This window comes from Pyrus communis, chromosome 5, assembly GCF_963583255.1.
Source record: "Pyrus communis chromosome 5, drPyrComm1.1, whole genome shotgun sequence".
Lineage (NCBI taxonomy): Eukaryota > Viridiplantae > Streptophyta > Magnoliopsida > Rosales > Rosaceae > Pyrus > Pyrus communis.
The window spans coordinates 27312725-27336503 of NC_084807.1; the positions used below are offsets into that span (position 1 = coordinate 27312725).

General features: G+C 37.3%; 8 protein-coding genes across 12 annotated transcripts; 3 read left to right on the top strand and 5 right to left on the bottom strand.

Moving 5' to 3' along the window:
- Window positions 1–271: 271 nt before the first annotated feature.
- On the bottom strand, window positions 272–2020 carry LOC137735030 (uncharacterized). The gene has a single exon (XM_068474389.1). It carries the CDS (start codon window positions 1933–1935, stop codon window positions 565–567), a length of 1371 nt encoding a protein of 456 aa, XP_068330490.1. The 5' UTR covers window positions 1936–2020; the 3' UTR covers window positions 272–564.
- A 1679-nt stretch (window positions 2021–3699) lies between these two features.
- Window positions 3700–6341, bottom strand: LOC137735199 (uncharacterized). 2 transcript variants are annotated; one of them, XM_068474602.1, is made up of 3 exons: window positions 5794–6341; window positions 4093–4169; window positions 3700–4002 (listed from the first exon to the last, which is right to left on the bottom strand). In XM_068474602.1, exons 1-3 carry the CDS (start codon window positions 6020–6022, stop codon window positions 3910–3912), a joined length of 399 nt encoding a protein of 132 aa, XP_068330703.1. In that variant the 5' UTR covers window positions 6023–6341; the 3' UTR covers window positions 3700–3909. The 2 variants fall into 2 exon arrangements, with proteins under 2 accessions (XP_068330703.1, XP_068330702.1); XM_068474601.1 differs by having other exon boundaries at window positions 3700–4014; window positions 5794–6337.
- A 1241-nt stretch (window positions 6342–7582) lies between these two features.
- On the bottom strand, window positions 7583–8269 carry LOC137734728 (uncharacterized). Its single transcript, XM_068473998.1, has one exon. The coding sequence runs from the start codon at window positions 8258–8260 to the stop codon at window positions 7670–7672; it is 591 nt and encodes a 196-aa protein (XP_068330099.1). The 5' UTR covers window positions 8261–8269; the 3' UTR covers window positions 7583–7669.
- Window positions 8270–8326: 57 nt separating this feature from the next.
- Window positions 8327–10599, bottom strand: LOC137734729 (protein phosphatase inhibitor 2-like). 3 transcript variants are annotated; one of them, XM_068474000.1, is made up of 5 exons: window positions 10459–10599; window positions 9947–10019; window positions 9646–9764; window positions 9247–9429; window positions 8327–8776 (listed from the first exon to the last, which is right to left on the bottom strand). In XM_068474000.1, the coding sequence occupies exons 2-5, from the start codon at window positions 9949–9951 to the stop codon at window positions 8529–8531; spliced, it is 555 nt and encodes a 184-aa protein (XP_068330101.1). In that variant the 5' UTR covers window positions 9952–10019; window positions 10459–10599; the 3' UTR covers window positions 8327–8528. The 3 variants fall into 3 exon arrangements, with proteins under 3 accessions (XP_068330101.1, XP_068330100.1, XP_068330103.1); XM_068473999.1 differs by having other exon boundaries at window positions 9646–9770; XM_068474002.1 differs by lacking the exon at window positions 10459–10599 and adding an exon at window positions 10293–10346.
- Window positions 10600–11533: 934 nt separating this feature from the next.
- LOC137734636 (uncharacterized) lies at window positions 11534–14543 on the top strand. Its single transcript, XM_068473887.1, has 7 exons — window positions 11534–11739; window positions 12394–12626; window positions 12783–12923; window positions 13225–13333; window positions 13480–13541; window positions 13927–14030; window positions 14241–14543. The coding sequence occupies exons 2-7, from the start codon at window positions 12534–12536 to the stop codon at window positions 14338–14340; spliced, it is 609 nt and encodes a 202-aa protein (XP_068329988.1). The 5' UTR covers window positions 11534–11739; window positions 12394–12533; the 3' UTR covers window positions 14341–14543.
- Window positions 14544–14644: 101 nt separating this feature from the next.
- Window positions 14645–15308, bottom strand: LOC137734637 (uncharacterized). Its single transcript, XM_068473888.1, has 2 exons — window positions 14895–15308; window positions 14645–14784 (listed from the first exon to the last, which is right to left on the bottom strand). The coding sequence occupies exons 1-2, from the start codon at window positions 15244–15246 to the stop codon at window positions 14720–14722; spliced, it is 417 nt and encodes a 138-aa protein (XP_068329989.1). The 5' UTR covers window positions 15247–15308; the 3' UTR covers window positions 14645–14719.
- A 1597-nt stretch (window positions 15309–16905) lies between these two features.
- On the top strand, window positions 16906–19435 carry LOC137734529 (putative F-box protein At4g17565). The gene is made up of 2 exons (XM_068473774.1): window positions 16906–17038; window positions 18804–19435. The coding sequence occupies exons 1-2, from the start codon at window positions 16906–16908 to the stop codon at window positions 19433–19435; spliced, it is 765 nt and encodes a 254-aa protein (XP_068329875.1).
- Window positions 19436–19847: 412 nt separating this feature from the next.
- On the top strand, window positions 19848–23779 carry LOC137734769 (methyl-CpG-binding domain-containing protein 13-like). Of its 2 annotated transcripts, none has more exons than XM_068474054.1 (7): window positions 19848–20082; window positions 20646–20771; window positions 20873–20968; window positions 21164–21298; window positions 21442–21553; window positions 21782–22195; window positions 22397–23779. In XM_068474054.1, the coding sequence occupies exons 1-7, from the start codon at window positions 19999–20001 to the stop codon at window positions 23560–23562; spliced, it is 2133 nt and encodes a 710-aa protein (XP_068330155.1). In that variant the 5' UTR covers window positions 19848–19998; the 3' UTR covers window positions 23563–23779. The 2 variants fall into 2 exon arrangements, with proteins under 2 accessions (XP_068330155.1, XP_068330156.1); XM_068474055.1 differs by having other exon boundaries at window positions 19849–20082; window positions 21782–22156.

Below are 23779 nucleotides of genomic sequence, written 5' to 3' on the forward strand. Positions count from 1 at the left end.
CATCCTTGCTTAATAAGTACAAGCCGGACATGTTTCATAGGATTCGTCACAAACATTGCATCAAGAAACCAACTCATCAAAACACATATAACTTGCCTAGCATTCGCTTCGATTTTACCAAGTTTTGTTCAAATTGCAGTTGATCATTTGATGGAAAAAAACGTGTATAAGTACAGATACAAAGAGAAGCTAAACATATTCGCAAACAATTTCCAGGGACATGCTCAGCCAGTTAATCAAAGTTGTACGGGACTCAGTTATACGCTCAAAATTGAATCTAATTTGCCACGAGTTATGACGTTTACAAAAGAAAATACAATAGCAGAACCCTAACATGTAGTAAATGAGTGTGAATCAATGTAACAACAAAATAAACAGAGGAGGCCAAAGTATATACCAGATAATGCGTTCGATCCTCCCTTACCCCTTCCCTCCAGGAGGCAGAATTGCACTGGTCAAGCAAATCAAAATTCTGTTACAAAGCACAACAACACTCTCACTCAAAATTCGTGAAAAGTCCAACTCAAGGATTAATTTGAAGGTTGAATCAGCAGATCAAAGTCGTCAAGTCATGTACAAAATGCAGCGCCGATAAAGAAAAATGGTTGCTGAACTGTAAATCGTCCAAACAAAGAGGATCCACCAAGCCATAAAGAGAGCCACTTCTTTCACAAACGCAGAGCAAGGAGCTAGACTACAAATGTATGGGTAATTTTCCGGAGAGACACCATCGATCTGAGACAATCCAAGAAAGAGGAGCAACAAAACGGGTGGTCCAAGGAATTGTAGAACTACAAGGCATAAGTAGTGATTGTGCAAAAACACCTTAGCCCTACTGAAATCCAAGTCAGGAACCCTGCTAGCATGCAACCGTTGATACCAAGACAGCAATGCCTCGTTCAAATACATTTGTATGTTTGGGCGTAAAGCAACAATCTGTACTAAACTCGTAGCCAGCAAGCACCAAACCCTAAATTTAGCAAAATCCGAAGGTGAAAATCCGATATTTCCAAACAACATATCCGCACTTCCACTCTTGCGATCGATGTTCTTGTTCACGAACATTCCAGCCAAGGGATTAATCCACAACAAAACGGTGAACACAATCATCATATGATTCACATACAGAACAGCTCTGCCAAACCAATCACATGACAGCATTACCAAATCAGACCTAATCTGATCAGTTCCAAGCCAAAAACACCTCGCACTCTTCACTGCCGGAATAAATAGAAAACCCGAAAAGCATCCCATCAAAACAGCAATAAACATCTTCCCGAACCCATCAATAGACTCGAAATTGAAATCGAAAAACTTAGGACTAAACGTGAAGCAAATCGCATTGCCTAAAACCAACCCCACAGCCCCCAAAATCACACTCAATTGCTTCTCGGACCGCCTCGAAGCGGATTTCTCATACGCAACTTTACCAAGCAAAACCAACAGCTTAGAAACACCGGCAAATCCCAACAAAACCGGAACAAAAACCCCATTAACTAAAAACCCAGAATTTTTATCGTCCGATTCGTTATTCAAGTACAACAACTGAAGCAAAAGACATGAAATTGCAACGAAAGAGAAAGTGAAGGCATTGGAATACTCATTGAAATATAGGCGGGTTTGGAGGTGGGCCTCGTCGAGCTTGAGGCGGAAGATCTGAGCATTGTTTTCATCGAACTCGGGGTTGGATTTTGACTTTGACCGCTTCCTGAGCTCGGGGTTAGATTTGGAGGGCTGCCCAGAAGCGGAATCGGGGCCGTCGGGGCGGCGAATGGCGGCCCGGACGCCGCTCTGGACGTTGTCGGGGTGGATGTAGGTGTGAAGGCCGCGGAGAAAGAAGACGGGGATTTTGAGAAAGGTGAGGAGGAGGGTGAGAGTGAGGGAGAGTGAGATTTGGAGTATCAGATTCTTGTAGGTGATCAAGAATTGGACCATTGTTTACTTGTTGGTTTGGGTTTTGAAAGACCAGAGAGTGCTGTGGAGTTGGGACAAATGCTTTGGGCGTTGGAGAGAGAGAGAGAGAGAGACACTGTGGGAGTTTGAGATCTTAAGATTGATTGGCTTCTAAACTTCTTCTGAGGTTGTTGAAGTGAAATGGGATCCTCTACATGCTTGTACTTGTTGGTCATCCGGATCCACTTTAAGATTCTCATATGTTAATCATTCATCGTGTATCGGCGGTTAAAAATTATTTTATTTTTTTATTTAAAATTAAACACAAATAATATTTGACGAAAAATAACCGTACGATATATAATGAACGATTAAAATGTAAGAATTCCTAATACCCCACAAAATGAATCCGCAGAGGATTTCTTTCCGTTCTTGTTGCTTTTTTTGTACTCTACGTTGTTGTCAAGGTCATACTTTGTTTTTGTGGTAATTGGGCTCCTTACCTTTGGGCCTGTAGAAGGGGGATAGCTTTCTTTTCAACGACAATCCAATTAGAATAGCCCACACGGTTAGCCTAGAGGTGGTAAACTGGTGGACTAAGTCGCTCATTCGATCACAGTCACAAATATACTCTCCGGTATTCGAGTCGTGTTTAGAATGATTTTCATATTAATGGGAGGAGAAATTTTGTATATGCTCATAAGCAAGTCTCATTTTGCCAATTGGTCTTATTGTAGAACCTCATCTTTCTTAAGGTTGGATTAGCATATGGTGGATCGTTCGATTTTAACGTTGGTGAATCACACTATGATGGATAGGGAAGGCTGAAATGCCTTTGTGAGTTTTCTTCGACTTCAAAAGAGTGAATTTCCATGACAAAATCACCAGCTGATTCCTTTTTAAAGAAAAAAAATAATTAATATTCATGATTCATGAAACATCTGGATTGTGACTACACAAAAGGAGAATTTGAATTATGGGATGCGCCTTCAATAATTTTGTGTTGATCAATCCACACAAACACATCCAATGACAAAAATATCTGTCCAAGTCAAAGTTATCATACTCTATCCCAAAAGATAAGCTTTTTCCCGGAATTAAAGATCAAGGCTTGGTACTATTTCTTCATCCATTTCTTATTGTCCTTTTTCTCTTCTTTCATTGAAAAATCAATTAAAACATCGCTATCATTTACCCGCCAAATAAAAGAAAACCCTAGAAATAATTATTAACAATAATGTTATTTTTATCATATTTTTATACTATAATTGTATATCATCTTAGGTGACATCTGATGTAGACAATCACATCATCTAAATTAATTAGCATTTAATTTCAAACTGTTAAACAATAATTAATAAAAAGATTGTTAATTAAATGATAATTGAGTTATACGAGGAGCCTCATTCTTACTTCCTCTATCCATTATGCTTCTTCTTCCTTCCCTTTACCTTTTCACGCCAGTTTTTTTTTTTATTGATTTCTATGATTATGGTCAAGCTTTATAGAATTTACTCATATACCAAAATAACCATTGATTTCTATCTCCAGACTCATGCCCCGTGGCCCCAATTCTCATTCCCCTTCAAGTATTTCTATCTCCAATCTTCATTGGTACTCCATGGTTGTTCATCTCGTAATTTTTTTGTTCTTTTCAAAATATTTTTTTTGTGGTTTAAAGGAAGGATTTCATCTGATTATTTCATTTAGTAATGCCTATTAGCTTTCATGCGAATTAGGAGTCAAAATCAAATTTGTCTATCAGATTAAGGTTCATACCCAACTAAGTTACCAACACTAGAGGGAGATCTTCAAGTCTGCAATTTTCCTTATTTAAGTATTTTAATTAATAAGAAAATTGAAATTAAATGATATAGCTTGTCCAACTCATCTACCACTTAAGATGGTAAAGAAATGTTATATAGAATTGTGGTAAGAATATCATTACTCAATTATTAATGCTAAGATTAACGTTAGCAAGATCTAATCATATCCATGGATGCCCGGTTGATCTGATCAGTTGATTGGTGCAGCCAGTGCCAGCTGATCTGGTACATTAACATTTTGTTGCTCTATCTCATCTTTATCACCAGCCGTTCTGATTTCAATCTGTGGTACCACCTGCGGTGGGGACCCGCAATTAATTAAGCAAATGGTATTTATCAGTTAAACTTTTGTGTTATAGGGTTAATTGCCAACCTGATCTTGTGATGTTTTGGAAGGCTGAGATGATACCGTCCTCGATCTTTTTTCACTTCTACCGCCCATTCTGCCACCTAGACCGAATATCAATAACACAATAAGTACATTTTATTACCACTAGCCAAAAAAAAGTACTAAATGAAAATTAATACAATAAAATAAATCACATAACTACTAAATAGTGCTCAATGTTTAAAATATCTACGAAATTATAGATATTTTCGTTGAAATATTCGAAAAATCAATTATCAATATGGGATGAAACCCAAACTTCATCCTGTATTAGCGAGATATGGAAAATCAATAATATCAACTATATTTACCGATTCACTGCATAAATTTTCCTAGGATCCATGGCAGATTTTGAACTTTTATTATTATTTTTATTTTTTAGAAAATTTTCTCTAATTTTTACTAAATCTGAATGAGTTGATATACTCACCCAATGTCTATTTTCATAATTTTCTTTAAAGGCAACTGATATTGATATTTTTTTATTAAATTTTCATGTCGATATTCTACATATATCGATATTTTAAACACTGCTAACAACCTAAAACCACACCTCACAATATCTCAAGGTATATTTGATCAGTATTTTACGTATACTAGGTTTTCTAGGTGCTGTTTAGACGCAATTTTTTCTAATAAACGATATTATTTACAAATTATTTTTAACAAATTCCTGGCGAGAATTGAACCTAAGACATTTCACTTATAAATAAAGAGGAATCTCACTAGATTGTAGTACTAAATGACATATTAACACTTTTAGACGTTAAGCACAAGGCATAGAGAAATTCGAATAATTCAAACTCAAGACATAGTATAATCAAACTCGGATTTGAGAGGATTTTAAAAGACTTTAAAATCTTAATATAGTCAATTAAAATATTTTAAAGAATTTTAGAACCTATTCAAATCTAGGTGTAGTCAATTAAAAGATTTTAAATGATTTTAAAATCCATCCAAATCTAAGTGTATTAAAAAAATTAAGATTTTGGAGGATTTCAATAAGTTGTGGATTTTGTGGGATTTGAGAGTAAGAAGTATATATAACCAAGTTTAAAAAGAATCCAACCTCACCCCCTAAGATTTCAAATCCTTTTCCATCTGAGCAATCCTCAAATCTCTACCAACCTCAACCACACACAGGTAACCACCATATACTTTGGTGGAATCTCTTTTTGTAAGCATTTCATAGTATTGCACACAGTTTGAGCTAGGTTTTTGGACGATGGTGATGGTTGTTAGTGGTGTAGTGTTCAAAAGCTCACCAAAGTTACGTTGATCTATCAATTGAGAAAGAGATAGAGTTGTAATTGTGTGAAAGGAAACCCAAAAAGAGAGGGGATAAAGTGGCTATTGAGTATAGTAGGGTTAGGGGAAAGATTTTTTTTTTTTTTTTTTTTTTTTTTTATAAATAAAAAAATTATATGAAAATCCGCCACAATCTACTAAAATCTACAAACTTAAATCCATTCAAATTCTTTAAAATTCATATAAATTTTGTAGGAATCTTAAATTCTCCTAAATCCTATCAAATCTATCACTTTTAAAATCCTTTAAAATCTTAGTTTGACTACACCCTTAAATTAACCGTGTTGTTCTTCTTCAAATACACCACGAGGAAAATGCGTACAGTAAAAACGGATCCGACCTAACTAATTAATAATATAACAACATGTAATTAATTACCTTGTAAAGAGTTACGGTTTTTGGTGATTCTGCTGCTGGTTTTGAGATCCAGGGTTGAGTCGGAGCTGTCCGGCAAGTAGCGGTCGAGACGAGGAAGATGAGGAAGATGACGGTGATCCTTGTTCTTCTTCTTCTCAAACATGGCACGCACGAAGGATTCCTCCATGCTGTTCAAAAACTTGACGTGCTTCTCGTTCGTCCACGACATGTTAACCGGGGACAACTCCATTCTCACTAGTTCCGATCTTAATTCGGCCGCCACCTACGGTGGTTTGGAGAGGAAGTAGCTAGGTTATAGCCCCCGGCTAATGGATGGTTGAAAATTATGAAGGGGATGGTCGGTATGTTGCAGGTTGGCTATATATATATTTTCAAATTGGAGGTTTTGGAAGGGAGTTTGGAAGAGCTGTGGGAGGATGGCACTAGCTGTCGTCGACCGACATGTGTTTGGCTCACCAGAATTTATCACTTTCCAAATATCCCAACTCACTGGACCTCCCAAAGATATTAATCGTAGCAAATTTTAGATTTTTTTGTGTGGAGATCCGAAGGATATATTTCTTTGCTAAGATATTTTATATATTTATTTTTAAAAAGAAATAGTTGGTGCGTTTGTAACGACAATCTACTCTTTCAAAATTGAAAAGACACACAAGTACATTTCATTCTGTCTTAATCAATCTTTAGTAAGATATTTAGTATATTAATTAGTGGTCTGCCATTCCATTAAAGGAAAATTAACGAAAAGTTCAAAATTTTTTTAATTTTAATGAAAAATGATAAATAAATGTGTAGTGAATAATATCAGGAAAAAGTAAAATATATGATTTTTCGTTAAAAATGAACAGTACCGAGATTGTTTCGTTATAACTCTATTCAATTAATGCATAGAAAGAATAATCGTCTAAAAGATATTTTTATGGAATACTCGAAAGATGATGAATGAAGGTAATATTTGTATGTAAGTTTTGGAATAAAAATGTCTAGGTTTTGTGGGTGTTTATCATCAATGATCTATGAAGTTGATCAAACTTATCATTTTAATCTCTCATTTTCAAATTCAATCAATGCCGTCATTTACATTTTACTATTGCAAATCAATTTCGTCTTTCCATTTAGATTTCATCAGCTATTCTATTAGTTTGTTGATGTGGCACACATGTCAGACCCACAAATCCAATTAAATGGTAACACGTGGATTACACAAAATAATTAATTCTTTAAATGATTTAAAATTCTAAGAACCAAAATAAAAAATGGACAGTATGGGCTAGGGGAGACCCTCAATTTTATATAAAAGTTTATCGAACACTCAAACACTATTTTTTAAAATATTTTGTTAAAAGCTCTTTTACAAGAAAAAAAAAATTACGAAACACACAGTTGCTTTATTTTACAATTATTTATTTTCATAGCATGATAAAAATTATTTTTTTCTAAAACCACAACAATACCAATTTAACCCTACCTCAAGTGCACAACAACATCTAGATTTTCAAAAACAAGAAAGTGCCTAAATAACCATCCAACAAATATCCAACAAGGAAAACAAAGGGTCGAACAAGGAAAACAAAGGGTCGACCGGGCGGGTAGCGCGAGTACGAAAGCTTTTGCGCAGTCGAGGAGGCATAGAAAGTGGAGCACGCAATTAACAATTTAACAAGAAATTTTTTATTATGACAGAACACGAATGATGCATTACGTGTTTTTATATAAGTGATAAAAAATTTTATTTTTGAAATTATTAACTTTTTAACACACATATCCTACTATTTATATAATGATACGTGATATACTATCACATGTACTGGTTACAATGAAAAATCTCTCTAATCTCACGGTCTATGGTGGGCCCACATTCAACAGGTAATCGCGGTCATTCTAGATTGGCGTGGCGAGCTCGTATAGCTTCCTCAGGGCTCTGACCCAAAACCTCACTCAACTTATAGACCACCATCTCAAACAACACAAACAAAGCCCCCTCGTACACGCTCCCCATCGGAAGCAACGGCCGAGATTTCATCACATCCCCACCATCATCCGCCATGGTCTGTGCTGGCACGTAACCAACCACGCTAGCGTGCCTCGCACACGATCCACTCTCCGGCTGCGCCGTCAGCAGCAGGACTCGACCGCCGTTTGATCGGGCCACGGAGCAAATTGCATCCACAGTAGAAAATCCACCCGGACCGGCTGAGGCTATGAGTAGATCGGCAACTGCGATCGGGGGAGTGGTCATGTCGAATACCATGTGGGCCGAGAGCCCTAAGTGGGCAAGACGCATACACAGCGCCTTCAGCATTAGGCCCTCTCGGCCCACCCCGTAGAGAAAGACACGGCCTTTTCGGGCCGCTGTGGAAGAGAGCTCGGTGACCAAAAGGTCGAGGACCGGCGGGTGGGGGTGGGTTGGTTTGGTGAAGATGGAGGCTAAGTGGCTGCATATTTGTGAAGCAAGCTCTGAAGCCATTGCTCTGAGTCTCAATGAATCATAAGAGAGCAGCGATGAGTGTGAACTATAAATGTGAGTGAGATGTTGCCAATCAGTGACACGTCAGCATTAAACAAAATATCTCTCGTTCTCAGACATTGTTTTGATAAGGAAATAAAGTTGAACTATTTACAAACGAAAAACACAATAGAAAGATACAAATTACAATCAGATGAGCATAGCCCAAAAACTGTAATCCAAATGTCAGTGAAATGATCAAAGAAAGTCCCAGCTTTGGCTTGATTTTCTAAGCTCCGTTGGCCGGAGGTCCGGAAGAGGTTTTGGTTGATGCGGTACCATCTTCATCGATATCTATTTCTTTGACACCGGCAGTTAACGAAGAGGAGCCACATTTCTTCTCCTTCTCCATGTTAACATCCTCGTCCTCTTCTTCATCGTCGAGCAAAGAACCTTTCCGCCTGAGTTCTTTTACTTTCTGGAATTCATCATAATGGGCTCTTCTGAGCTCCCTAAAATTCTTGCTTTTCTCAGAATCTGGCAAAGTCCGACAGCAAAAAGGCAGAACAGTCAGCCACATGTCAGTAAAGGAATTGTTGATGAATGGTATAAATGTAACTGAGGGGTAGAAGAATTTGAAAATATGCCGGACTTTTTGAACTGGGCACGGGGAAAATGAGAACAAGACAAGGATTAAGCAATATCGGAAACAAAAGTTCCGACCATTAACAGAATATAATGAGGGCAAGTTTAGAGGCAGTAATAACCCCTAAATATGTTCATTGAGATCTACTCTCATGTGTCTTACATGAAGTAATGTCATCTGATGCAACTTCAATCATATCCATGTATCAGTCCAGTTGTATAAATATTCTAATCAACAAGCAGTGGATGACTAAAATATAAAACTAATCAGCCGACTGGAATGAAATATAGTGAGAAGTGTAACGAATGGCGATCGAAAGGGTTAACTTAAGGAGAAAAAGGAAAAGGATATGAATGAAAACCTTCATCATCTTGTTCCATAGCTTCTGCCTCATCTTCAGAAGATGTCCAGCCAGTAGATTGTAGCTTGTTCTTTCTACTTGATGATGCCACATCACTCAAAGCAGTTCGTATTGCTTCTGCATGATCTGCATCACCAACACAATCGTCGAAGGTACCACTCCCTCGTATAGGAGACAGAGATCCTGAAAAGATTATAGAGCCATAAAAAATGATAAGTTTCCACATGTAAGACAAACACAATTTTTTTTTTGTCAGGAAACAAGCGTTGAAAACCTACAACCAAAGATTACCATATGAAGTTTTTAAGAAAAATACAATAAAGATAAAGACTTCGGTGTTCATGCATATACAGTTGACATGCCTGCACAAAAAGAAAAGTAAGACAGAACCCAACATACCATCCTCATCATCGGTCATCATGGGGTGGTATGGCGTCTTTGGCTCAGTAATTTTCTGTCTCACAGGTTTATTTGCTTCAATTTCTCCTATATTATCCTCGTCCCATCTAACTCGGCCTCTGCCACTCAATAAGCAAAATCTAAAATCAGTATCAAGCATATGATAATAAACAGAAAGTATGCACCTTTCTACAAAACAAAACCATCTCCTAAAGCATGACTTAACGCAACATTTCTAAGAGTTTAACACAAACCAAACCCGAAAAGTATAAAGAATTCAACAGGCGACAGATTGAATTACTTCATTTTGCTAAGCAGCTGATCTCCACACAAGCACCACAACAACAAGCAACTGCCCAATTGAATCGAATTCTCTGAAACAAAATTCAAAATCGTCGTTAATTTCTCAACATTAAGCCAAACAAACCCAAAACAATCAGATTCTAGACCATCAAACCTGCGTTAACGAAAACGAAATATACACACACAATAACCTAAAAACCTAAAAATGAAAAAAAAGGGGAAATTTTCAATTAAATTTCTTAGAAATTAAAACGCACAATAAGCACAATTATCCAGTACAGCCACGGATCAATAGCGCATTAAAACCCTAAGCAACCTAATCATCAAAAACGAAGAAAATGAACCTTCGGAAACATGGAAACGGTCAATTAAACAGTAAGTAGGTTAAAGGGTCGGAAATTTTCCTTTTCCTTCATTTTCCTGCGTTTTCCGGGAAATTTTGAGCCAAAAAAATCAAATTAAAAGTAAGAAATACGAAAAAGAGCAGGAAATATAAATAAATTCTGGTACCTTCTTACTTCCTCGGGAGAAAAATGAACGTTCGTTCGAAGAGGTGAATCGAAATTTTCGTTCCTGGTTTTATGATTTTCCAGGTTTACTAAATTACCCTGACGAATATCATTTAATATCGCTTGAAGCCATCAAAGGGCTTTCTAGAGTGTGCGGATCTCGGACCGTATATACAAATTACAAGGAAAAGAATCCTCACCGGATCATTTTCCTGTGAATTCTAAAATCCTATGATCGTGACCGTTTATTGTACATCGTATGGTAAAAATTATTTCAAAATTTAAAATTTAAAATTAAATATAAATAATATTTAATGAAAACTAATTGCACGATAAACGATCTTAACCGTTCATCATACATTGTAAGGTTAAAAATCATTTTAAAATTAAATATAAACGATATTATCTACTTGAAAATGGAGAAAAGTAGGATTAGTTTCACAATAAACTAGCAATAATGTGGTTCAAATTCATCTTCAATCAAATTAAATCACAATGCATTCCTTAGCAGTTGTGGGCAAGGACGAAAAGTAACAATAAATTAATTTAGACACAAGTCTACACTAACACTATTCTAAATATGAACTTTTTATGAGTTTCTTTTTTACAATTAGATTAAAAAAACTAATTTTATGACACAATAAAAACAACAATAATAGTTCTTTTTTTATTATTATTTTTTATAATTAAGGAAACAACAACAATAGTTTTTTCTTAAAAAAAAAAAAATCAGCTGGTGACTTCGTCATGACAATTTATTTTTTCTAAGATCGGAAAAAGACTCCTAGAGGCAACTTAGCCTTCCATGAACCTCATTGTGTAATTTACACGTGCCATAAATCAAACTCAAAGCATACTATATGAAATACAGACTTAAAATTTGTGTCCAACCACTACATCATGCTGTGGTGGTTAAGCAACAATAAAAGGTAAATGTGAAAAGTATTTAAGCCGATTGAAGAAATATTAACAAAACAAAAAACGAGTTTGACACATGGAGTACTATGGACCGGCAGGATGGACCCGAAAACTTGACCAAGGGCAAAATGGGCGAGGCGAGAGAGGGAATGAAGTCGCGGATGGCAAAAGGACAAATGAACATTTTTGTATGGGGGAAAAAATCACAAATCTTGGAAGTAAAAATATAAAATACAAAGAGGGAGAGAGAGTTTTGCAGCTTGAGAAGAAGAAGAAGCTGTTGATTGGGGGCCCGATTGCTACATAGAAGGGCAGCAGCTCTTCATCGAGAGTGACGACATCATTCAGCAGCAGCCCTCCAACTGTAAGAATTCGAGACTTTGTTTTCTCCATGAAAATCTGTTTATTATCATAGCATAGGTGAAATTTGTTGGTTGATCTGGATTGCATGAACCCGGTTCTTTCTGTGAATTTTAGTGCTGAACGGAAACTGGGTCGTGTTGATTTTCATTTTTCTTAATTTTTGGGTCAAATTGCTTTCTGGGTTTGCTTGTTTCGCGAGGTTAATTGGAGATCCCATTCTGTTTCAATGTGTTCTTGATGTAATGAGATGTCGATGTTTTGTGATTTGGATTTGTTGGTGTGCTGCATCTAAATTTTTATTTATTTTTCCTTTTCTGTGACTTGTGCTGAATCCAGCAATGTGAGAAGTGGAAATAGAATATCTGTTAGTGTGATTGTTAGCATTTCATGACTGAATTGAGATGCTAAAGAAGGATTGATGTAGAATGTGACGATGGATTGTGAGGAAAAGGGTGGTTTTATGTGCATTTTGACGATTACTACTTACGAAAGTTGGGATTTTGCAATTGACAAATAGTTGAAATCGTAGAACCTCAATTGATGAGGACAATGAGAAAGTTAAGCTGCAAAATGTATTAAGGCAGTGTATGCAAATTCCATGCAGATTTCGAAATGTATATTTGTAACAAGATTGGCCATTTTTATTCTGTTTCAGGCGGTAAATTCATAGGGGTGAGGAAGATCAAGTTTTTATTGGTTCCAGAGGGAGGTCAAGTTTGATATAATTAAGTGATTTTCTTTTTGAACTTGAAGATTGGTAGGGACAGAATAGTAAAGAGATTACACTAGGCAGAGATGTTTTCATTGTTTTATGGATTCTGGAAATTTATGTTCAGTAAGACGGAGTTTCATGTACTCATTCTTGGAATCGACAAGGCTGGAAAGACGGTAATACACATTCCCGTAATCTTTTAGTTATTGTGCTTTTCGTTGCCATTTTGAGATGCTTTTATCTTTGGTGCCATTAGTGGATTTTATTCTTTAAAATTTTAACCAGTTTTCAGAAACATCGGATGTAATTTTTAATCTGGTATTACTTTGTAGACTTTGCTCGAGAAGTTGAAGTCAATTTACTCAAACTTGGAAGGTCTCCCTCCTGATCGAATTGTTCCAACTGTAGGACTTAATATTGGTCGTATTGAAGCATCAAATACCAAACTTGTGTTCTGGGACCTAGGGGGTCAGGTATCTGAAATTCATCATTGCCGTTCATCTTATTTCATCTTCCTTATTCTTTCTTTCAACATAGATTCTCTCCTTTATTCTAAACCATAAGCTGCTAGCATCAATATTCAGATTTACTTTCCCTTAGAAAACATTACTAGTTTAGCAGTAGTATTATTACTATCAGTAGTTTGTTATCACATACCAACATCGATGTAGTCTCCATGCGTTGCGAATCAATCGCTTTCTCTAGCATCAATTTTCATTTTTGAGATGGCCAGTCACAAATATTGAAGCAAAGGGTTGTTTGTTTTGCTGTCAGCCTGGTCTTCGCTCAATCTGGGAGAAATATTATGAAGAAGCACATGCTGTGGTCTATGTAATTGATGCCACTTGTCCATCACGTTTTGAAGATTCAAAATCTGCATTGGGTAGGTGGTGTTCAATTGCTGAATCTTGTGAACATATTCTGCTGCAGTTGTAATTATCGAATCATATGATAATATAGCTATTAAGGTTGAGGAATAACAAAATAACATGATGCACTACCCTGAATTTTACTACTTTTGAAAACCAGAAAAAGTTCTTCGGCATGAGGATTTGCAAGGAGCTCCTCTATTGATTTTGGCCAACAAGCAGGTGAGAGGCTACATTGTTGATCGCACAAAATCACAAGCAACCTAATGATCTATCGGAAATTTTTGGCTTCCATGTCTCACTAAACCAGAAGTTTCACAAATTTTGACATTTTGTTCAGAATGTACACACATAGAGATCTATGTGCATAAGTTCTTATTGGGTGACATCTCTATAGACAGGTTGTAATTTGTTGTGCATCCTCGTTTCTAACATATGGAACTATTTCCTTCTATGTGTTGATATAACGATGTGTTATTCCTCCGACATCTATCTTTTAATATGGTATCTATCTTTTTATTTTAAATCTTGTAATGCGTAATTTAGTTATGGCATCCATTATGTTGATTTAAGCTGGTTTTAAGTTGAAATGTCTTTGCAATTGCAGGATGTTGCTGATTCTGTATCAGCCGAGGAACTTGCTCGATATCTGGATCTTAAAAAGTTGGATGAAAGGGTTTATATGTTTGCAGCCGTTTCAGCATACGATGGGTAAGTGGAACTTTTCTAGACTCCATTGCTTCACGACATAGGCAGATAGTTAATTATTTATTTGCTCCAAATGTGGAAGGGGAGCTTTTGAAAGGGTAATTTGGCACCCGATGAACCAGATTTCACATTGGAAAAATCTCAGCACTGAGATAATGAGATGCTGTAAAACTACAAAACACGATAGCTAAGCGCTTCGACATTTGATTGCAGGATGGGGATTAAAGAAAGCGTGGAGTGGTTGGTGGAGGTAATGGAGAGAAGCAAGAGAACTGAAACGTTGAGAGCCCGTGCAGGCCCGGCTTCTGCCTAGACCGGCCTAGACCGGCATGTATCAACCGATATGCAGTTTTCTTGCCATGCTCTGCTTCTGTAACAATTGTGTAAAGAAATCGGGCTTTTTGAATTCTATGTTGAATTATTGTTTCCTGCTCTATGGATCATAGATCGTATCAGGCTGTTACGAATCAAGTTGCAGAGTATGAATATTATGTGTCGATATGACCGTTACAACTTTCGTTCGAACACAAATAAGAAACAGAACCAGTACACACAAAGCACAGCAAAATCTAACGATGCATCATGAGAAAGCTTTTGTTTGCAACGAGTCACATACATAAACACATTCGATTCTTCGAAATTCGAATACATTTGTTTCGATTCCTTCACTTTCTGGAAGAGTTGAAACTGCTTCAGTTTTCCAGGGCAGGTGGTGCAAAAGGAGCTTGCGCGCTTTTCTTCACTGCTGGTTGGGGTTCTTTGCAAAACAAAAGAAAAAAAAGGGGCCAATGTGAGAATTTCATTAAATTTACCCCCAAAGTCCAAAATTCCAAAAGTAATAGGGTAAAAAAAGATAAAAGAGCGTACTGGAAATGAGGGCCATAGGCCTGGTCTTGAACAGAATCCGGTGGCGGATGATTCCGATGACTTCCAATTCTACCCCGGCGGCACAAGCATCGTTATCAGAACCATCTTCGGAGCGCTTCGTTTTCTTCAAGACCAAGAGCGGCTTCTTCAAGGGCAGTTTCGTTCCCGTCAGTTCGTGATAGCCGATAGTAAACGTGTAGGTTTCCGGCGAGGAAGGGCGGCAGAGGAGGCCAATGTGGAGGTTGTGGAGGCGGTCTTGAAATTGCGGCTGAACTTCCACCACCCCTTGCAATTCCAGCACCGCCCATTCCCGGCAGTCCTCTCCGCAGCTGCACTTCACCCGGATCTGCATTCCTCTCTTCCCTTCAACTCTGCGCTCTCAGATTTCTTTAATACGACAGCCCTATTTAGTATTTGTTATTTGTTGATAAATAATGTGGATATTTGGCGCCAACGGACTCCCGCCAAAAGATGATCAATGTGCAACAAATCTGTTTTCGGCCCGATTCTTAGAGCCCATTAAAACTCAACCGACCAAAGTTTCCGAACTTCTCCCACTTTTTTTTTCAAGTACATCGATATTTTTACTGCGATTGTCACACCACTCAGGTAGTAGCGTGGTAGAGGTGTTCAACGGGTCGGTCGGCAGTGACACGGCCCGCTTAAATAAGGTACGGCACGGCCGGCCTAATTCATAAAAAATGGGCGGGGTGAGCCTAAAAGATAGGTTAGATGATCGTGTAGGCCCACGACCTATTGTGCTGGTCATGGGTTGAGCACGACCTGCAGCCTTGGCCTATTACGAATAATGTCTTTTTTTTTTTTTTTTTCCTTTCATTTTTTGTATAAAAAATTGATCCCAAGTCAACAAGTTCTTTGCCTTGTGAAGATCGTAAGGAACGTCTATCGTACTCAACTTTACCTTTACTTTGCAAAGAGACTTTTCACAATTTAAACCACTCGTAACCATTCAATTACAAATGAGCAACTTTTCCTTGCGCCAAGGCCCCCCTCTCAAAGCATGAATTTAGTTTTAGAAGCTTAAGGCATGTGAAGTGTGAACTTAGGAGCATCACACACTTTTCAAGGTCTACAAGGGAAAAATAATTAAGCGTTTAATTTAAGCACAAGAAACGAAAACAAGAAAACAAATCCTAATTCTTGTAGAAGACCAGTTGGCAATTAGTTTCATAACACCATTTTGTTTGTAATCCTTAAATCCTCGTAGTTATACTACTCCTTTAGTTTATGGATTACACGCAGCGATGTATAAACAAGGACTTTTAGTCTATTATTATTTTACATTTTTTCAATTCATCTTCTGCGCAAGGAAAACTTGTTTACTTACAGTTTCAAAATCATGGCATCAGGTGTGTTTTTCCTTCGTATTTCCCTTTACTTTGTACATTTGTTTACGTTGTTATATATCATAATAATGAGCGGAATGACGTTATAGGATATCCCACTTAATGAAATATGGCGTTGTTGTTTGTTGTTGATATCCTTCTATATTTATGTCTGCAATTCTATGAGTTTAACATATATAATTTTTCTTCCTGACAGATTGAGCAAATCTTCCTACGCATCTTTTGGATTCAGTTTTAGAGAATTTAGTGTCACGGTTAGACTATATACGGTTCAGTGTTATTTGTATGCCATGTCATTGTGTAGTAAAAGATAATAAAAGAAAATTTGACGAGATGTCAAGTTGTCATAAAGGGTGTGATATTCACACATCTCTAACTACTTTTCCCACATCCTTTCTATTTTTTAATACTTAATTGGTATCCTACAATTTAGTCTTCCACGTATACCCTTTCTAATTTTTGACTTTTGAAAGTTGCTTTTTATTTTTTATTTTTTCACTTGGAAAGAACCAACACTCATGATAAACTCCCAGACTTCTCCCCTTCCTTTGTGCCTCCGTTCCCTGTCCTCTTTGCTTCCATTCATACCTTCCACGAAAAGCCAATCTATTACCCTTCTTTATTACTTCTTGTGAAAAACCACAATGGATGACCTGATAATAATAGATGAAGAGCTCCAGATGGACATTGAGTTGCAGAACAAATTAGATATGGCATGCAAGGAGGATGGCATGGAGGAAATTTCAGAATGCATTCCTCCTCTTAACACTTTTGATGGTAAGTTTCTAAAGTATTTTCTCAAATTATTAAGATTGGTTTTGGAATTTAGGGTTTTTGTTCTCCTCTTGCGTTAGGTTTTTATCTCAATTTTTTTTTTTAGGGTTATTTTTTTTTCTTTCCCTAATTTGTGGTTCAAATGTCAATCGAATGAATGAATACTGGTGTAGTTTTAATTTTTTAAGAAGATTTTCAAATCGTGGATCAGAAAATTAAAAATTGATTTGTGTTGGTTTTGGGGAAATTAATTTTCTATTGGAATGCTGTTTGTATTGGTCCCCAATACACTTTAACTTAATGGTAAATTGGTATTAGGTTTAAATGGTTTTACTTAGGCTCCATGACCATATGGAATTATTGGGTGCCTAATCTCAATGTGCAAAAATCGATGTAGAGAGCTGCTTTGTAGCTTAAATTTCGAGTCTGCTGCCAGTAAATACCTACAATGTTAGAGTTAAGTTTGATACATACAATGTTTTGGTGTAAACTTGATATAATGCATACAATGCTTTGGTATAAATTTGATACTTAAATGTCTAGTCCATTGATAAAACCAAAGTATATATTCTACATATATAAATGTGTTTGTCTGTGATATATAGGAAGTCAACCAACGCTTGATGAGCCCGATAAAATGCTCTTCCATTAACTCTTGAGCCTAATGTTAAACCTCACAAAGGTCGTCCAATGGGGTCTAAAAATAGAAAAGAATCAAGCTCTACAAAGTGTGGTCCTTCAAAGTTTGAAATAGTGGAGAAGGCTCAGAAACAAAGGTCGTCCAATGGGGTCTAAAAATAGAAAAGAATCAAGCTCTACAAAGTGTGGTCCTTCAAAGTTTGAAATAGTGGAGAAGGCTCAGAAACGTGCTCGATAGGTATGTCATTTTTTTATATTTATCTTTTAATATTGTCTACTATGGTCATGATTATTTATATATACGTATAACTTAATGTTCATTGTTTATAGGTGTGAGGAGCATAATGATTTGCCAAAGAAACTTTTTGTTAATAATAGCTTAGATGTGTAAAGAACACATGAAAGTACATATATTTTTGTTGATTTTTCCCCATAAAAATACCAATCAAGTTTGTAATTTTCTTTCCTTTTGTTGACATGTTTTTATTTTCCTGTAGGTTGGAGTGCATGGGTTTCATATCTTTTTGGTAACATTGACATCTCCTTTTGAACACAAGATTAAAGGCCAAACATAGTGTAGGCATGATGTGAAAGCTTGTAATGATATCTGATATATTTTTTTGGGGCATGAGGCTACTATTATGGGGATTAAAGTGTATGTGGATTGCTTACTAGTATTTTGTACAATTCATGTAACTTATGCATATATGCTATATCATTAAGTAATCGTTTTATTTTTATTTATATATTGCTGAAGCTTTATTTTTTTATTTTTTATAATAGGTGTTTTATACTTGTTTTGGGATCTCTCAGGTTAGGCAGTGGAACTTAAAGAGTTACAAATGGGCATGTATGGTTGAGTGTTTAAAAAAAAAAAAAAGTTTAAAATAAAATAACAAAAGTATTCTAAAATTCCAAAGGTCAAAAAGTAGGAAGGGTATGTATGGAAGATTAAATTGTAGGATACCAATTAAGTATTAAAAAATAAGAAGAGTATGAGAAAAGTAGTTAGGGGTGTGTGAATATCACACATTCCGAAGAAGCGACTGCGTGGTTCTTCAAAAGGATAGTTAATAGCTGTGAATATGGATTTGGTAGTAACCTATAAATCCGTTTTTAAGGGTGAAAGGGAGACAAAAGAGAGCAGATTCCATCATCGATCTTCCTCCTCTAGCTTGTCCAGATAATATGTCTCCCCGCAGAAAGACTATTTTTGTAAATAAGGCGACACTGTCAGCAGATCCAATCTTGGAGGCCGATAAATGTATCGTCATGGTCATACATGAACGTGAGGGTAATAATCTGGCTTTCTTTAGACTCACCAAAGATACGTCATGGACTTACGTTGTTGATGAAACACTTCGCTCTCTCCAAGATGTTGTTCATGTCGGAAACAAGTTTTATGTTGTCAAAGAAATGGGAACACTTTTTTCCTTTGATATTACTTCCGATCAATCCATCTCTGATAAACAATTGGTTGCTGCCGATACCTTGGAATGTTTCCAGAAGTCCGTAAAGACATATGTTGTGGTTTTAGATGATAACGAACTGTTGATGGTCCAAAGGATGGTTGAATTTGATGATGGTGGTCGTTGGACAAATGAAGCTAGGATCTTTAAATTGAATTTTGATATGTACAAGTGGATTGTGACAGAAACCTTAGGTCACGTTGCTCTATTTTTGGACGATAACTTTTCGATATCTGTCAAGGCTTCGAATTTCTCAGGATGCCTGCCAAATTGCATATACTTCCAATTATAATTTTGATAGTGTCAATAGTTATCCAAAACACCGCTTAAATGATGATTATGACGTGTACGACTCAGCCACTCCTTTAAAACTTTGCTTCATATTATTGTACATCGCGTCAAATGTGTCTTTTACTGATAAAAACAGAGGTGTATTATCGTCTAAAAATTATAACTTCATCAAGCATCAGATTATTGACCGCCGTATTCCAACTTGTTGATCAAAAGCCTCTCCTGAACTAAGGATGAGAATCTTCCTGAGCAAACTTATGATCGTTGAAATTTTATTCAACGGTTATAATTATTATAAATTTAAAAAAATCTTTGTTTATAACCGTTGGATAAAATTTTAACAGTATGATGAGCTTCCTCAAGAGGATCCTCACCCTTAACTCTAGTTAAGGAGAGGATCCTGATCCCCAACTTGTAGCCCTCGCAACACAGTATGGGAAACACGTGGGTCTGAAGACCTTCGAAGCATTTCAGTTTTCAACTTTTTTACTCACAGAGGGAGAGAGAGTGTGTGTGCGCGGCTCATATTCCAGCGGTGGTCGGCGGGGAAGTCATTTTCCAGCGATGGAGGAGCAGAACTCCGAGGACTGGCTCCCAACTGGATGGACAGTGGAGGTCAAGTTTAGAAAAAATGGCAGAAGAGACAAGGTATGGAATTTACACTCCTTTCTATCTTTTAATTAAGTTTATTTATTTACTTCTCCAACCCTAATTAGGAAATTAGTACAGGTGCAAGATCCTTGAGTAATTTCGGGAGTTGGAGTTATAGTTTAGTTTTAATTTAGTTTTCTGTAAGTTGGTAAGAACCAATTTTTGTGCTTGTACAAAAGTGGACAGAGAATTGGAAGGTTGGATTGATACGAGCGTTATTCTACTTTAAACTAATTTAAACTGCGCGGAAAGGGATTAGAGCACCTCCGCACAAGTTTGGAAATTTAGTTGTGATGTTGAGGTGTGTATTTCAGATATGAACTTAGAACCAGACATTTCCTAGGTTGTTGAAATTGTGGGTTTTGAGATTAAATTTGACACCTCTGCTGCTGTTTTCGAATGTGTTATAATGTAACTTGCAACTTCATTTGTGGTAACATGAAACTTTAAAACTATTTGAACAAAGTTTGAGACCATTTTTAATTATTGTGGAGAGAGATCTGATTATCTTTTGCGATAGATAATTTAGCAGAGGTGGTTATGTTTTGTGTTTGTTGCAGTATTATTACGAATCCTCAAGTGGGCATAGATTTAGTTCCAGGGCAGAGGTATCTCGATATCTCAGCACCTCCAGTCATGAAGACGAACAGAAAATTAAAGAGACTCTCAAGCGACCTTCAGATGATGTCCGTTTACTCAAACTTATCTTTATTATTTGTGTTTAGATGTTTAATCTTGACAAATTTTACTAATTAAGATATGGAAACTTCTATTTTCAAGCATTTAGATTGTAGTTGAGAAGACTGTAGCAGAAGGACTACCTCCAGGATGGACCAAAGAAATTCGGATTACAAAAAAGGCACGTAAGACTAGGAGAGACACGGTAATGAACGCTCTCTCTCTCTCTCTCTCTCTCTCTGTGTGCTCATGTGAGTGTGTGCGTGTGTGCATGCACAGTATGGCCTTGTTAAGAGTTTCCACGGTCTTTCAGTTTCAAGCTCATTGCACTCATTCACTTTATCATGGGTCATCGCTAAAGTTCACTCCTTTTTTTTACTGATATTCAATCTCTCCGCAGCATTATATAGCTCCTGTAAGTGAAAAAGTATTCTGCTCTATCAGGGATGTGCATCGATATCTTGAAAATGAGGAGCCAGGAAGGTTAATTCTTGAGCTGAGTGGCGATAAGGAATTGGAAGATGACAAAGCCTCTGTAAGTGTACAACAAAAATGCATTGTCTGGAGTTTAAACGCTACTGTACCTGCTATTAATTTAGATTGTTAGGAAAAAGTGTACTTATAGTTTTTCCTTGATATTTTTCCTTGTGTGGATTCTCTGCTGTAACCACGAAACAGGAATTAGACAAACCGAGCTTGAACTTGAATGAGACAATGAAGGATGGAGAGATACTTAATTGTTCATGTAATAGAGAAGGCCCGTCCCTTCCTAAACATACTTCTGATCAGAGTAATGTTCAAACTTCACGTCTTATTTACAATCTCTTGGTATTGCCCTTCATAGATGTATTCCTTACTTTCCACTTTCATGGGATTTGGGACTGAAAATTGACATAAAGTTATTTTCATTTTTGTTTTGATGAGTTAGGAAAGTTCATTTGCTTTCCAAGGCCAAACCTTATTCTGAAACACTAAGTTAATAATCTTTTAACTGACATGAACCGGGGACATGCTGCAGGTGAGGCAGGCACTGAATTAGGCAGCTTAAATCCTTCAGAAGCCAAAGGTTCGGAGCAAAATGAACAGGATGGTGATTCTACAAAAAGTGAATGTATTTCAGCTCCTGAAGGTGGAGACCCGCCAGGTAGCCAATGCCTGGAAAGTGGGCTGATAAAAGATGAAAGAAACCGTCCTGGTCTCTGCAAATCAAAGAACAAGAAAGAGCTTATCTTGCCTCGCCGTGCTTCAAAGCGACTAGCAGGAGTTGAAGTTGGTCCAGTTCCAGAACTGAAAACAAGTACTCGAACCCGTCGAGTTGCAATTGAACAGTCAGGGGAGGGAGCACGCCATACAACTGAAGGCCCGTCCCTTCCTGAACACAGTTCTGATCAGAGTAATGTTACAAATTTCACGTCTTGTTTACAATCTCTTGGTATTGTCCTTTCATAGATATATTCCGTATTCTTTCCTCTCGTTTTTGTGTGGGAATGGGATTTGAGACACTGAAAATTGACATGAAGTTATTTTCTTTACACATCATAATGATTTAGGAAGTTCGATTGATTTCCAAAGCCAACTCTGCAACACTAAGTTAGTATTCTTTTATCTGAGATGAACTCGTGACATGTTGCAGGTGAGGTGGGCACTGAATCAGGCAGCTTAAATCCTCCAGAAGCCAAAGGTTCAGACCAAACAGAACAGGACAGTGATTCCACAAAAGGTGAATGTATTTCAGTTGCTGCAGGTGGAGACCTGCCAGGTAAGCAATGCCTGGAAAGTGGGCTGATAAAACATGAAAGGAAAAAGGCCCGTCTTGGCTTTTGCAAATCAAAGAATAAGATAGGGCTTATCTTGCCTCGCCGTGCTTCAAAGCGACTAGCTGGAGTTGAAGTTGGTCCAGTTCCAGAACTGAAAACGAGTACTCGAGCATGTCGAGTTGCAATTAAACAGTCAGGGGAGGGAGTATGCCATACAACTGAAGGTTCTTACCCTGGTGATTTGCTCAGTTGTGCGTCCCAACATCCTGATTATTTTGAGGTTGAGCCAAAAAAGCATATTCAAAATGTGGAACGAGCAATTAATGGTGATGAAAAGCAACGGTGTGCTTCTGTTTTCCCATCGGGGAGCCGAAGTAGCCTAGAAGAGCGTGCAGGAAAACTTGAAACTGATGATAAGGCGGAAGAGAAACCAGGACTTCAACCAGACTTGCCTCTTGAGGATTTCTTCACAGATCCCTGCATTGCATTTGCAATAGAGACTCTCACTGGAATAGGTTTTGACAATTCCAGGAGCAATGGTGAGCATTCTTCAGGGGACCTGGCTACTCCAAAAGGTCATGCTGGGGACGTAGAAACAGACAATAAGAGCAGCGGAAAGCAGGAAAGTGGCAACCTTTTTATACCAGAAGACGGATGGAAAGTTGCAAGGGATGATAACGCTAGACAGAAGTCCGGATCCCCAACTGAGTTGCCTTTTGGGGGTTCATGGCCCGATCCATGCATTGAATTTGCTATTAAAACTCTCACGGGTGCAATCCCAGTAGACTACGATCCGCATATCGAGGAGTACTTTCAGCAGCAACTAAGCTCATCAAAAACTCAAGGAACAAGCGACTTGACCTTGAAAAATGTTGGTTTAGATAACTTCTGCCAAACGGATGATTTGTGCGAGCAATTCTGTCATGCTGAGTTCCCCATGCTTAAGAAACAAGCGCTTTCTGAGCCTCGACTCACCAAGAGTGGAAGTTTACATAGTTCCGATGGATCAGATGTAAACCAAAAGGGGAGGCAGAGACACTGACTTCAACCCTTGTACAGCTTATAGAACACCTTGTAGCAACCTGCTTCCACGCCCTCCTTTCACCCTCCCTCTAACCCTTTTTACTTTTGTTTTAGGAAGAGACCGCATTGGTGAAGCTTTCGCTGTTTGCACCTGTGTGTACGTGTAACACTAGTGTCTGTAACTTTCGTACGATGTATTCATGCTATTTTTCCATTATGTTAGCTAAGTTTGTTCA